This window comes from Accipiter gentilis, chromosome 34, assembly GCF_929443795.1.
Source record: "Accipiter gentilis chromosome 34, bAccGen1.1, whole genome shotgun sequence".
Lineage (NCBI taxonomy): Eukaryota > Metazoa > Chordata > Aves > Accipitriformes > Accipitridae > Astur > Astur gentilis.
In genome coordinates, this window is record NC_064913.1 from 9,376,927 (window position 1) to 9,389,747 (window position 12,821).

The following is a 12,821-nucleotide window of genomic DNA, read 5'->3' on the forward strand; positions in this document are numbered from 1 at the left end:
GTATCATTACAACTTTATCGAGTGCTTTCTGGATTCTTAGTCTTATTTTGTAATCCTTAATATGTTTGAAGCTTTTCTTTTTTTATTTTGCGGTTATTAGGGCTATAAAAAACCCTTGTGAGGCTTAGGTAGCACTGATACTGTCCACAAGGAGTAGAGAGCAGGCAGAGGGTTTTAATATTGAAATTTGGTAACAATTGCAAAATTTAGAGGGGTAGAATGGGGAGGGGGGGATGGTGTCTGTTATCATAAACTAATCTTTTTCTTATTTTCTCCTGTTGGTATGGAGTCAGGTGTTCAGAACAAACTTCTGATGTTCCATTTCATGTTTTAAGCCAATACATCTGAATAAATTTATGCTAAATGAGCACCCTGTTTATTAAGGTTCACGAGGTGCTGACAGTTAATATTCTCTTTGTGTAGATTTGAAAGCAGATAAGACACTGTGGAAAGCAGAATGTCAGAAGATATCGAAGGAATTGAAAAAGAAATAGAAATTGAATTAAGCAGAATCAGTGTTTCTTCCTTTGAAGCGGGTAATCCTGACACAGAGGTATCAGATGAAGCTTTGAGTGACAGTGAGACAGTAAGTATTCAGTGCTGCTGCTTCTATTTCTGCTTGAAAGTAGTATGGGCATTGGAAAGCCTATCTGATGAATGAACATTTTCCTGACATACCTAACCTGAGGATTTCTTCTGAAAAGTACTCTCAGTAGTATTGCTTCATGAAAAATGTGACCTCCAATCATAATAAGACAATAAAAGAGACGAGCATCAGCATTCTGCTTAAGTGAGAAAATCAGACTCATACGTAGGTAATGATTTGTTTTAGAATCCTATGAAGCTGGAAGATTTTATTAAACCTAGTGAGGTAGATTAAATCTGGATGAATAAGCCAATGATTCTTCATTTAAATCTGTATTTAAATCTTACAAGAGATTGTCTTATGTTTGAAGACTTCCTAATAATTAATTTCATATAAATTGGTGCTTCATCTCCTCTGTTTTTGGATGACTTCTTATTTTGGGGAAAGATTTTCCTCTGAAATCCAATCAGTTATTTGGGTCCTTTTCAGTTATTTTAATCTTTCAGACTCGTAGCAAAAGGATCGGTCTACAGGATATTAAGGTAGATGACATTTGTCATATGTGACCATAAATCATATGTCTGATATGACATAAAGATAGGCAAAGGCATCAGTGACAATTTTTTATGCACTTACATGCTGAATGCCAGCAATGTTTACTGCAATTTACACATCTGAGAGAAGGCAGTCCATTTTCCCAAATCCTTGCATTAAAGACAGTCTTTAGAATAGAAAGTTGAAGCATTTGATTTACATGCATACTTTAAACATTAGTAAATTTGAAATTAATTTATTTTTTAAAGAGTCTGAACATATTTAAGAAAAAGATCATGTGCATCATAGCTATTCGTTAGTTTTTGTCTTAACCTTTTACTTAATTTCATGGTCCAACACATAAAGAAAATGTTAATTGAAACATGTTTCTGAAGATAGTGGAAGATCAGTTACTAAAATGTGTTCCAATCAAAATTTAATTAGAATGTAGTTAAAAATAACTATTAATTGTTCAGTGGGTGATAAGGCAATAGGAAGAGTGTAGGAATTGGGAACAATTTTGGTACCAATTGCTACTAAATCTCCATCAGTGCTTTATAGGTGAAGCCAACACGAGTCTTTATTCTTGCATGTCAAGTATTTGCCTCTGGTCATGGCTGTGAGATGAAAACGTAGAATTTATGTCAAATGTTGTGTTTTTCTAGATTTCAGATGACTTGCCAGAGTCAGTTCTCTCCTATTTAAACTTTATAAAGAGCAGAAATCAAGATGCTGAAAAGCTTATACTACATGACTTAGAAGATGAAGAAACTACAAGTAAGCAGGGGTCACAGTTACAATATTTATGCACCTCATATTGCCAGTGGAAGTTAGACTAACAATCATCAGTAAAACAATGCAAACTTTTAAGTAGAGCAAGCAGTGAAACCTATTGCATCAACTTCTGACAGCATGCTGAAAATCTTTAGGAATAAAACCATGCAATGCTGTCTTCTAGAATTAACATCTGAGTATGAATTGAATTTTTCTAAAAAGTCATCTGATGCGAAACCATAGATAGATCAAGGCAAGTTGCAGGATCATTCTCTGAAACAAGACCTGGGCCAGACTCTTCATAACAATATAAAATGAAGTCCCTGGGAGCTGGAGTTAGATACAGTTAGATACAGTTGAACCCCACAGGATATGTTTAAAGTCTGTCTTTAGCAGAGACTAGCTAAAAAGCTAGCATTAAATGAAATTACCTTGTAATTGGGAACAATATTGCTGTGTCAGCTGTGTGAATGAAGCCAAGCTCATCGTTTACATGCCAGAGAATTGGCATTGTCTGTTCCATTCTAGTTTTTCACATCATCTTGGGTTTCACACACATTTAGTGTAACCGTCTTTGTGAACAAAAGTTCAGTATTATCTATACAGTTTGACATTCGAGGAAGGTTTCATCTTATCCTTTTATTTTGCAATGGACATTTACTTTTTTTCATTATTTTTTGTAGTTCTTTGGCAGTTTTTGACCTATGTGATAAAAGTTCTACTGTGTTTTTCTACACAGAAAATGTTCTGCTGTGTTTTATGCTGTGGAGTTCTCTTTCATATTTGGTGTCACTGGATTCTTACAATATCATTGTGTGTATTCCAGTTACACATACTTGCTGCTTTTAATGTAGATAAATGATTCCTATAGATTTGAGTAAAATTGGGTGGGGTAAGAGTTTTAAAGGAAGAAAATGCTTTATTTTAGTTTGACAAAATATAGTAGCTAAGCAGTATAGAGCAGAACTGAGTACTGGTAAGGGATTTTCTCTCTGTGTACTAAATTACATATTTATTTCTTCTTTAGGTAACATTTATGGAGTAGTTTCTTGCCATGCTTCAGATTACTTGGCAGAATTGGCTTCTGAATATAATGAAGATCCAGAACAATTTAAAAAAAGGGTATTCTCTATTTAAACAATATTTATAGTGAACAAAATTCAATGAAGTAATCTAGATAGCTTACACTTGCCTTGTTGGCCTCCTAAGGAGACCTATAGATGTGTTCACTTTTGTTTCTGTCAGACTATCCATAAGTTATTAAGATGTGCTGTTCTTTAGAACTGGGACATCAGTTGTAATACACCATGTGTATAAGTTTTAAAATTTTGAATAAATTCTCCGTTTCAGTAGTTGAGATGCTGAGCACAAAAATCAAAATTAAACAAAACCAAATAATCCTTTTTTGTTAATTATTTGCAGAATATTATCTCAATAGAATGATAACACTTTTAAACCTCTCTAATCTTACGCTTTTTATGACGATCAGGAGGATGTGCTACTGTTAATCTTGCTCCTAATATATTCCATTATTTTATAGAAAATGTAAACATAATAATTGCTGTAACTTTCAAAGACAAATCAAGAGTTATGAACCTGGGTTCACAGGATTTGACAGAATAACTTGCTGAAGTTTGTAGAAAAACGTAAACCTATATTTAATTTAATCACTTTTAATTTGTCACCTGGCTTTTATTAGTGAGCACTTTTGCAAACATGATTTTTTGTTAGCAGAAGACCATTGTTTAGAACAGCACAATTACTTTATGTGACTTCAGCTGCATTACAAATATTAATATATGCCCCAAGCATGTGATGAACAGATGATAAATGAGCTGGAATATATTACTTCTTGCCAATAAAGAACAATGAAAGAAATACAGCAATCTTCATGCCCATAGCATTATTTTTAAATAGACTTCTTAAAAACTTACTTTGTAACTAGTTCTTCCCCTATGTGCATAATAGTATTAATGCATAAATATAGTGCTTAGTTCCACAGTAAAACAAATCCTAAATGCAAAACATCTATTTTTCCAAGTCAAAATGTAAAATATGTTAAAAAAACCCACAAAGAAATATTATGTATTTTGGGAAATACTCCAATATTTATTACTCTAGAAGACAATATTTTGACTGATATCTTTGCATTATTCAATGTCTAAGGATTCCAGTCAGTAAGTTTCATATTATTGTACTTGTCATGTGATGAAAAGCTTATCCTTGTTCTAGAAGATTTTTTAAAATGTTCTGCTTTTAAATTTTGTTTCTTGTTTTTTAATGACAATATTAAACTATATTAGGTACTACTTGAAATTGAAAATGAAGACTTGCAGATTGCTACAACACCTAGTTATAATTGTCAGTCGACTAGTGATGAAGTGGTCACCGATGACCATTTTGTTACAGGTAAGCAAATGCATTAGTCATTTGGTTGAGTTGATCTTTAGCATCATTTCACTGTTTTCTGCTTTTCTGTTTTCATGAGTATCATGACATTCTTTGTGAAAAATTACATGTTACAGTATGCAATAGATTTTGACACTTCATGAATTGGACATGAGCAAATGCCTGTGCTTTTATCCCATTTCAAGATCACAAAATTATCCTGGTCTTTAATGTCTTAATAGAAAATTGTTTCAAAAAATACTACCCAAAAATCATTTAAATTATTACGAATACAAATGGAAGCCAGATTGGAGGCACTAAGCAGGTTGTACTTTGGCCACTTTTATCTTTTTTATGGTCACATTGGCTGGGAATGTTTCTCTTCACTGTGGCCTTTGCATGTTTTGGGGTGGAGTGCATCAGTTATAAAACCCCTGCTGATAGCCACAGAAGACATTCATCCTGAAGCCAAAGTGTAATCCTGAAATACACGTTGGTAGAATAAGCATGGTTGTGGCAGAGTCAGTAAGTGTGCATCATGATAATAACATTTCTGATAGAAAAGACTTGCACTGTAGTTCTCATTTCCTTGGGGATATATATTGCTGGCTGTATCAGCACAGAATCCTTTTCTTGTCAGTACTTTAAGACTGTTTAATATTGCCCAATGCTTATTAGGAAATTAAATAAAAGGTTTGCTTGGTTGATTACAAATTTGTAGCTGATGTTGAAATGAGTGTAAAGCTTACTCATCATGAAGTAGAAGAGAAGTGTAGACAAGAATTTGAGCAGTGGGAAAAAAGACAAAAGGAGCTTGAAGATGAGAAGAGGAAAAAGTGGGAAGCTGAGAAGGAAGCACAGGAAAAACAAAATGAAGAGGAGCATGCAAGAAGGGTGCAGCGCCTGGAGGAATTTGAGGCTGAAAGAACAAAGTTAGAGCTTCTTCATAAGGTAATTAATGATATTGAAGTCAATCTGTTCCCATCTAGACTATCTGAATTCAAGATCTAATGTGAAAAAGAGAGTACTATCCCAAACTGTATGACTGTCCTAAACTCTTGTCTACTTGTGGTATCAAAATGAGATGTAAGACATATTTAAGTATGATCCACTGGGTTTTATGCATTTACTGCTTTGATCAACAGTGAATGAATTTGCTATGCTAAATGTTAAATTATTCTCTAGGCTTTGCCCTTGCTAAGTTTTTATATTATGACACCAGCCAAAGTACTGGAAATTAGAGTTGTGCTAAATCTCTCACAAATGAAAAATGGTCACTGTGCCTTAACAGAAAATACTTACTTACTTTGGACCTCACACCCCAATTTCACATTAGATGAAAAATCATAGGTGAAGTAACCTGGACCAAAATAATTCAGTTCAGAAATGCTGGTGCTGTGCTTCATCTAGGTAGAAGTTACGATGCACCCTTTTCTTGTCTGTATCTGGGAAACTGAGTCAGGCTTCATCTACTGAGTTCTGCCACAACAGAACATGACTCCACATGTTGACTGGTTGTGTTCTCAGAGTATTTAGTCATGGTTTGCTATAGTGTGTGCTGCATACTGCAGGGAAACATTTGAAAGCTCTCCACAAAAGAGCATAAGAATGTGAGGAAACATAACCCTCGGACATTATACTTGTGGGGCCACAATATTTTATTATTTAACCTAAATATTTGTGTTTTGAGAGATGCATTAACATTGCATTTTCAGTTAACTGATTTGTAGCTTTCTGAGGAGGTGGGCATCTTGCTCCCAGCGAGGTAATTCAAGTCACCAAAATTAAGGAAGGGCTTAGTGAGTGAAAAGACCTCTGATCTCTGAAGGCCAGTTCAGTGTCTGATATAGCTACCTTTTCAACAGGCCACAAAATTGATTAGGCTTCCTCTGCTCTTTGATGTCACGAATCATTTTTGGATGTAGAATGGCTTGCTTTCTCTAGGCAAGGTGGGGCATGTCCCCATTTAGACACTGTGGTAGTGCTGTCGCTAGTGCACTCTTTTTGGAGGTGAGAGATGGAGACTAACTTCCCCAGTCCAGAAGGATCTAGCTATCTAGTCTCCTATTGTCTGAATAGCGTGCTTCTGAGCATGAGTGCAAAAGAGTGCTTAGGCACCTGGGAGACTGTATGCTCCAAGTAGTTCCTTCATATTCTCCTGTATATCTGATCTGGCTGATACTGATTTATCTTGGTTCCACCAGGAGTTATGTGGTTCTGGATCATCCCCTGTTTTTTAGGTACTTACTGTCTGCTAATTGTCAGTCAGATGTAATTCCAGGTAATTTGGATTTTTTTTTTTCTGATTGAGAATATGTTGGGCAAGGAGGGAAATACTATTTATTTGCAAATATTGAGAAAATAGACTTGAACTTTTATTTTCCATTGAGAAACAATTTAAGTGAAAAAATATTCTTTAGCTTTACTGAACAAAATTCCTGTTTGAAGGATTTTAAGATTATCAGTAACATAGCAATGCAATTAAAGAGGGACTGTTCGTGCTACTTTCAGAGTGTTTGTTTCTGTTATGTTTCTGTTGTCTACCTGTACTTCGAATGGTTGTTTCATAAGTCTAGTTTTCATCTTCAATAGTACTACAGAATTTGGAGAGGAATGTGGCAGTCATTTGGGTCAGTAACAAGATGCTGACTCTCTGAAGGTATGCATCTTTCAGTACACGACCAAATCTGCATTACCAATGCAAGTGTCCACTTGTTTATTTTGATCCTCACACAGGTGAGCTTCTCATTTGGATTCAGGCATTGGCAAAAGTGGACTGCTGGAAAGTCAAGAGGATGGGGGAGGTTGGAGAGAGCATGTTTTGTGATGTTCCAGGTTTTGTACAATATTGACTTAGGTTAATTTGTTGTGCAGAAACACCAAACTGCAATAGAAGATCAGTTACAGAAAGAAAAGAAAGCTTGGAGAGACAAAATGATGCAACATGAGGTAAGGTTGTACGGTGAGGTTTTGTCAAAAGACTGTGAGGTTACTATCATATATTTGAGAGTAAATGTTATTCTGGAACAGTTAATACACCAGATTCTGTTTATTAATGATAAATATGCGTCAAGGCCCGCCCTATTTTAAAAGTGGTTGAAGTCTGTCTTAATTGTTTTGGCCTAGGAATTGATCATGAAGCTGCAGTTGCAAATGGAAGAGGAGAAAAAGGCCTTGGAAGAGCAGAAGGCAAAAGAAAGACAACACCTGGCAGAACAACAGAATACAGCAGCTGTGAAAATCCAAGCTAGATTTAGGTCATTTTTAGTCCATAAAAAATATGGTCCCATCTTAAAAGAATGGAAAGATGAAATAAAAAAGAAGCGGAAAATACTAGAAGAAATAGAGAGAGAAATGAAAGAAAAAGAGGAAAAAATGAAGAGGCGAGTGGAAGAAAATAGGCAAAAGAAAGAAAAGGAAAAAAAGATACAAGAAGAACTTGAAAGACAGGAATATTTGGAACAGGTGAGGAGGCGTGAGGAATATGAGAAAAAGAAAGAAGGCCTGAGACTTGAAAGAGAAAAACAGCTGGAAATAAGAAGAGAAGAACAAAGAAAACTAGGAGAAAAAAAAGCAAAAGCTGTAATGAGTGAAAGTGGAGAAAACAACAAAGAATACATAAAAAAGGATAAGCAGACAGAAAATACAAAAGTCATAAGAGAACAGAAGAAGGAACTAAATAAGCAAAGAGAGGAACAAAAAGAAAAACAGACTGAAATGATGGATGAAACAAATAATTGGATAATTCCACCAGAAAGAAATTTGACACCAACACCAAACATGCTAGGCTCTGAGAAGAAGGAATACTCTTCTCAAGTAAATAATGAGAACATACACATGAATTCAGTAGTACGTGTAGAAGAAAATTACTCACAAACTAGAGATCTTAATAAAGCTCCAAATAGTCATACTTCAAAGGATGAATCTGTTAATTTTGGAGCTAATGACATGGTAGAAAATAAGGCAAACAATATATGCAGCAGTCCACTAAATGTCCAGCCAAATGCTAGTAGTAAAGAAGTCACAGATCAATTTTCTCAGTCTGAAACAATGAAGAAAATTGTGTTTCTAATGAAAGATGCTAATGAGGAAGGCAGAGAAACCTGGGAGAACCAGAGAATCCAAGATACAGCTGAGTGTTCCAGTAGCCTAATTCTTCCTGATGATATTGAAAAGAAGAGAATAAACTGGATGAACACATGTAAATCTTGGTCTAAAATATATGAAGAAAACCATAGAAAGCAAGCAACTGTAAAAAAACGACCAAGGAAAAGTTCAGTTTGCAAGATGCCTCCATTAAGTACACAAAAGATAATTCATAGTGGCCCTTGGAGTACTTTGCAGCAGGTAACTATACAGAAGATTTAGAATGAAATGGGAAGCCATACCATCACTTTTTTTTTTTCTTTTTTTGGGTATGTTGGCAGAATGCTGTTTTGGAAGAGGAGGAGATATCGTTGAGCAGGATCTAGATCTCAGTGAGGGTTCCTCTGCACAAGTTCAGAATAAGGGCAATGAGAATGACTTTTGAATTCCCGTGAGCATTGTGGAACAGACTGGTGTGGTATTAGTCTTCAGATAATTGACAGTATCTTAAGTCTGTAAAAGGCAGGAGCTTCTAGCTCCTATTTTCTGCTAAATTAATATGGTTTTGCCTTTGTATGAGGGTCCATGTTTCAGCTCCTGCTCATCTAGCCCCTTCAGAGTTTTGAGAAGACTAGTCTCTTCCAGAAGCAAGATATTGCTGATCAGCTTATAGATGGTGTTTTGCCATAAAGAACATCTCTTGGTTCCCAGGACTTGCTTTTCTTACCACTTCCTAACTTATCGCTGTATGCTTGCTCTGTGCTCTTGTTTTGGTATCCTCTCTGAGATGACATACTTGACTACATACACTTTTTAGTCTGAATTATTTTTGTCTGTTCTTGTGCACTTACTCATTCTTTATGATAGTGTGATGGGAAACAATTCACACTATTAATTGCTTTGCTTAGTGTTTATCTTTCATCCGTTCAAATTCAATGTCATTAGCAAAGCATCGGGTTTATTTATTTTAAGGTCGATGTTAAAATCAAACAGACTGTTTTCATAATAACTTCTCCCATTTAACAGAGCAAACCCATCATTGCCATCCTTTTATATATGAAAGGATTAACATTAGTTGCTTGCATTTTCTAAAGTGTTAGTATAATGTAACTTTGGTCTCTCTTACTTTTTAAAGAAAATAACCATAATGTGACATTGTACAATGAATGTTCAATATACAAACAATTGATTTTATTTATCAATAAATGAATGTAGGTCACAACACTTACACTCGAAGACTTGCCAGCTTGTAGCCTCTCAACGTTATCCGAGTGTTCAAATCTTCAGGTTTTGACTCTGAGGCGCTGTGGACTAGTTTCACTGGAGGGACTAAGTAACTGCAAAGACCTGAAGTATATCAATGTGGAGGTACTAAGCATATCTGACTCTTTATTATAACCTGGGGAGAACTGCCAGTTTTGCTGCTTAGGTGGTTATGCAGTTGTGCCCACCTGAATATATAACTTTTAGTGCCTTAAGAACATAGGAATATCAACAAAATACTCCCATATGTGAACAAAGTTATACCAGCAGATTTGCATTGCATATAACAATTTCCATTGTACTAAAGCAACATCCTGCAAATTAATCAAGCTATACTAAGAAAAGTGCATGATAGTATCAGTCTAGGATTAGCGTTGGTATGGCATGGTGATAGATCTTCGTTACCTCAGTCTTTCTGATTCATGAGTGGGCAGATGCTGTTTACCATAACAGGTGCTCAGCTTAAGCAGGAATAGGTAGAAGGAAGAGGCCTTTGCTGTACACACCTTGAACATTAATTAAAATTACTCGCATATATGCTCAAGGAACAGTATAGTGAGTTACACTGGAGGCATAATGTCTAGGTACTTGCTACTGCACAGTGTCTTACATGGCCTTGTAAGTTTAATGACTAAAGAAAACGTTTTGCTCTGTGATGCATCTTAGTTCCAGAACTTGATTTACATGAAACAGCTCTGTTCACATTTTTTATTTCATGTGTTTTAACAACACCAATTCACAAGAAAGTTAATGTGCCTTTATTATTCGTAGAAATCTTGAATGTTTCTGCTGGCCCAGTAACTGGTATTCTTTCCAAAGTATGGAGCTTTTGTTGGTTTTGGTATTTTTAATTAAATGTGGAGAAGAGAGCTGGTAATAACTATAGTTAAAGGAGTGTTGTCTGTCTGGTAATTAGAACTTTGCAATAGGGCAGGTTCAAATACCTGTGTCCTTTTCTCAGTTTTCTTATCTATTCAGAATGTAATTTCTGGGATTTGATAATTTTGGGTACCTCAAAATACAAGAGCAAAGTATTAGTATAAGGTCATAATATATATCTAAGTTGCCAGTCTTACTAAGATTGGTATTTATATATAATTTTTTTTAGATCAAATACTGTCTCTTACAGAACAGTTTTGGTTTTGTGTTTTGTTTTTGTTTTTATTTTAAAATGTTAGATTTTAAATAATATACAGGATTGCCTCACTGGGATATGTGAGGATAATTTAGTTAAGGACAAGGCTCTTAGATATAATTTTAAGTATGCTTTATTAGTAACTTAATAATTATATATATTGTTAATAGTAATACTTTATACTTTTGCTGTGCCAGCTAATGTGGCTAACCTTAATGAAGAAACAGCCTCTCTTGTGACAGCTGAAACAGTCCAATATTGTTTCATGGGTATTTCTCACATAGCTAAAGCAGCTGCCTCTATTTCTGTTGGGCATTAATTTCTGCTTGATATTGCCCCTCATTTCTGTTCATACAAAATCTAATATTTAAGCTATCAGTTCTTTGCTTTAACTTACTGATGCAACTGAAGGGGCTGTCCAAGGACAGGAGTGAGTGTTACGGCTTCCAAAGGAAACCTCTACATATCTCTGCCTGCAGCTGAAGGTAGCACCTCAATTTAGTCAGCATGTTAATTCTGGTATAAAAATTAGGCTCTTTGCCTTAATCACTTTGTTACAAAGGCAGGGAATTTAAGTTTTGTTTGTTTGAGCATCTGCAGGTGAAAACCAGAAGAAAACAGCAAGGGCAGCAAATAGTGAAATAAAAATCCAAGGAAGCATTACTAAAATGGCCTGAGGAGGGGGATGTTAAAAGAGCAAGATCTCTTGGGGGAAGAACATTAGCTGAAAACAGTCTTAATATTTGTGACCAAAACACCTCTAAATGCAGATTTTCACTACTAGTAAATAGGGTTCCAGCAAAGTCATAGCTGTCTTAATTAGTGTCTAGTAAATTTGATGGTTTCTGTGCAGTTCTTAGTTCAGTCTCCCAGGATTTGGGAAGCTAGGAAAGCGTATATGGAAAAGACCACTCTGTCCTTAAATTATCCTTATGCTTTTTGTTTCAACTTATGCACATTTTCAGAGCCAGAATGAAGTTCAAGATGTATTTTTGTTCTATCGCAGCAGGACACAAAAGTCAGTTTCTGTGACTCAGCAATTTATTTTCCTAATGGAAAAAAAATAAGAGATGCCCTTACTCCTAGCTAGAAGTCTAGGATGAAAAAAAAGCAATGATGACAATCTACCATATTTTTACACTTAATTCTGCTATTTCACTTTACATGCTATTTAATATTCTCATTTTCCTTTATTACAGGAAAACAACATTCAGATGATTGACTGTGAAAATCTACAAAATCTCTGTATTCTGATTCTGAATAAGAACCATCTTTCATCAGTTTGTGGCTTAGATGGCTGCATAAATCTGCAAAATCTTGAACTTTCCTACAACAGAATCACTCGAATTGGTAAGAAAATTAATGAAAAATTATTCTGATTTGTATAACAATATTTGTGCTGTTTGTATTCAGAATTTTACTTCCCTTGCATTCAGGGCCAGCCAGCTGCTAAGCCCAAGGAGAATGAGGAAGCAGGCTTAGAACAGACCTGCATTTTAAAAGATACTCTACTTCACATTTATTTGTAGTATGGCATAGCTGCTGCCATATATTCCATCTGCCAGGTCATATAACTATTGTCAGCCAAAAAGAACTAAAAATCTTTCTAGAAGGGCCGCTAATATTACCTGCACAAACTCAATTGGGATATGTGAGTAGCCTGAGTTCAGTTTATCTACAGAAACAAAATTAATATAAAGCCTAACCTCACAATTGCAGAGAATTCCAGTGTGTTCCTGACTGACACAGTAGGTAGTTACACAGAAATTGTATTTTCTGTCTGAGTCTATGGCCTCTCTTTCTACTGAAATGCTGCCCGTTCTGGCTCCAAGCTATTGTTCTGTATTTCCCTCCCACTTTGCCTTTTCATTGCTACTCATTGCCCCAAAGCTGGAAAAAAACCCGAGTCTAAGTAGGCACAGCAGGTGTGCCAACCCCTATTATATTTACAAAGGCAGTTGTATTTGTCAGGTCCAACAATTGGCAGGCAACAGGTGTACCTTTAGCATGCAGTCAACCAGTTAGAATTTACATGCACCCAGACCACTCAATACG

The 12,821-nt window shown here is 35.5% G+C and overlaps 1 protein-coding gene across 1 annotated transcript in view; it reads left to right on the forward strand.

Moving 5' to 3' along the window:
* The first annotated feature begins 430 nt into the window (after positions 1-430).
* The window catches only part of LRRIQ1 (leucine rich repeats and IQ motif containing 1), a 111,652-nt gene continuing 99,261 nt past the window's right edge, over positions 431-12,821 (forward strand). Inside the window, exons 1-9 of the mRNA XM_049792260.1 lie at positions 431-586; positions 1,786-1,897; positions 2,922-3,016; positions 4,198-4,303; positions 5,004-5,233; positions 7,157-7,231; positions 7,409-8,629; positions 9,584-9,736; positions 11,966-12,116. Coding sequence (XP_049648217.1) covers positions 458-586; positions 1,786-1,897; positions 2,922-3,016; positions 4,198-4,303; positions 5,004-5,233; positions 7,157-7,231; positions 7,409-8,629; positions 9,584-9,736; positions 11,966-12,116 — 2,272 coding nt within the window. The 5' untranslated portion in view covers positions 431-457. The remainder of the gene's footprint in view (positions 587-1,785; positions 1,898-2,921; positions 3,017-4,197; positions 4,304-5,003; positions 5,234-7,156; positions 7,232-7,408; positions 8,630-9,583; positions 9,737-11,965; positions 12,117-12,821) is intronic.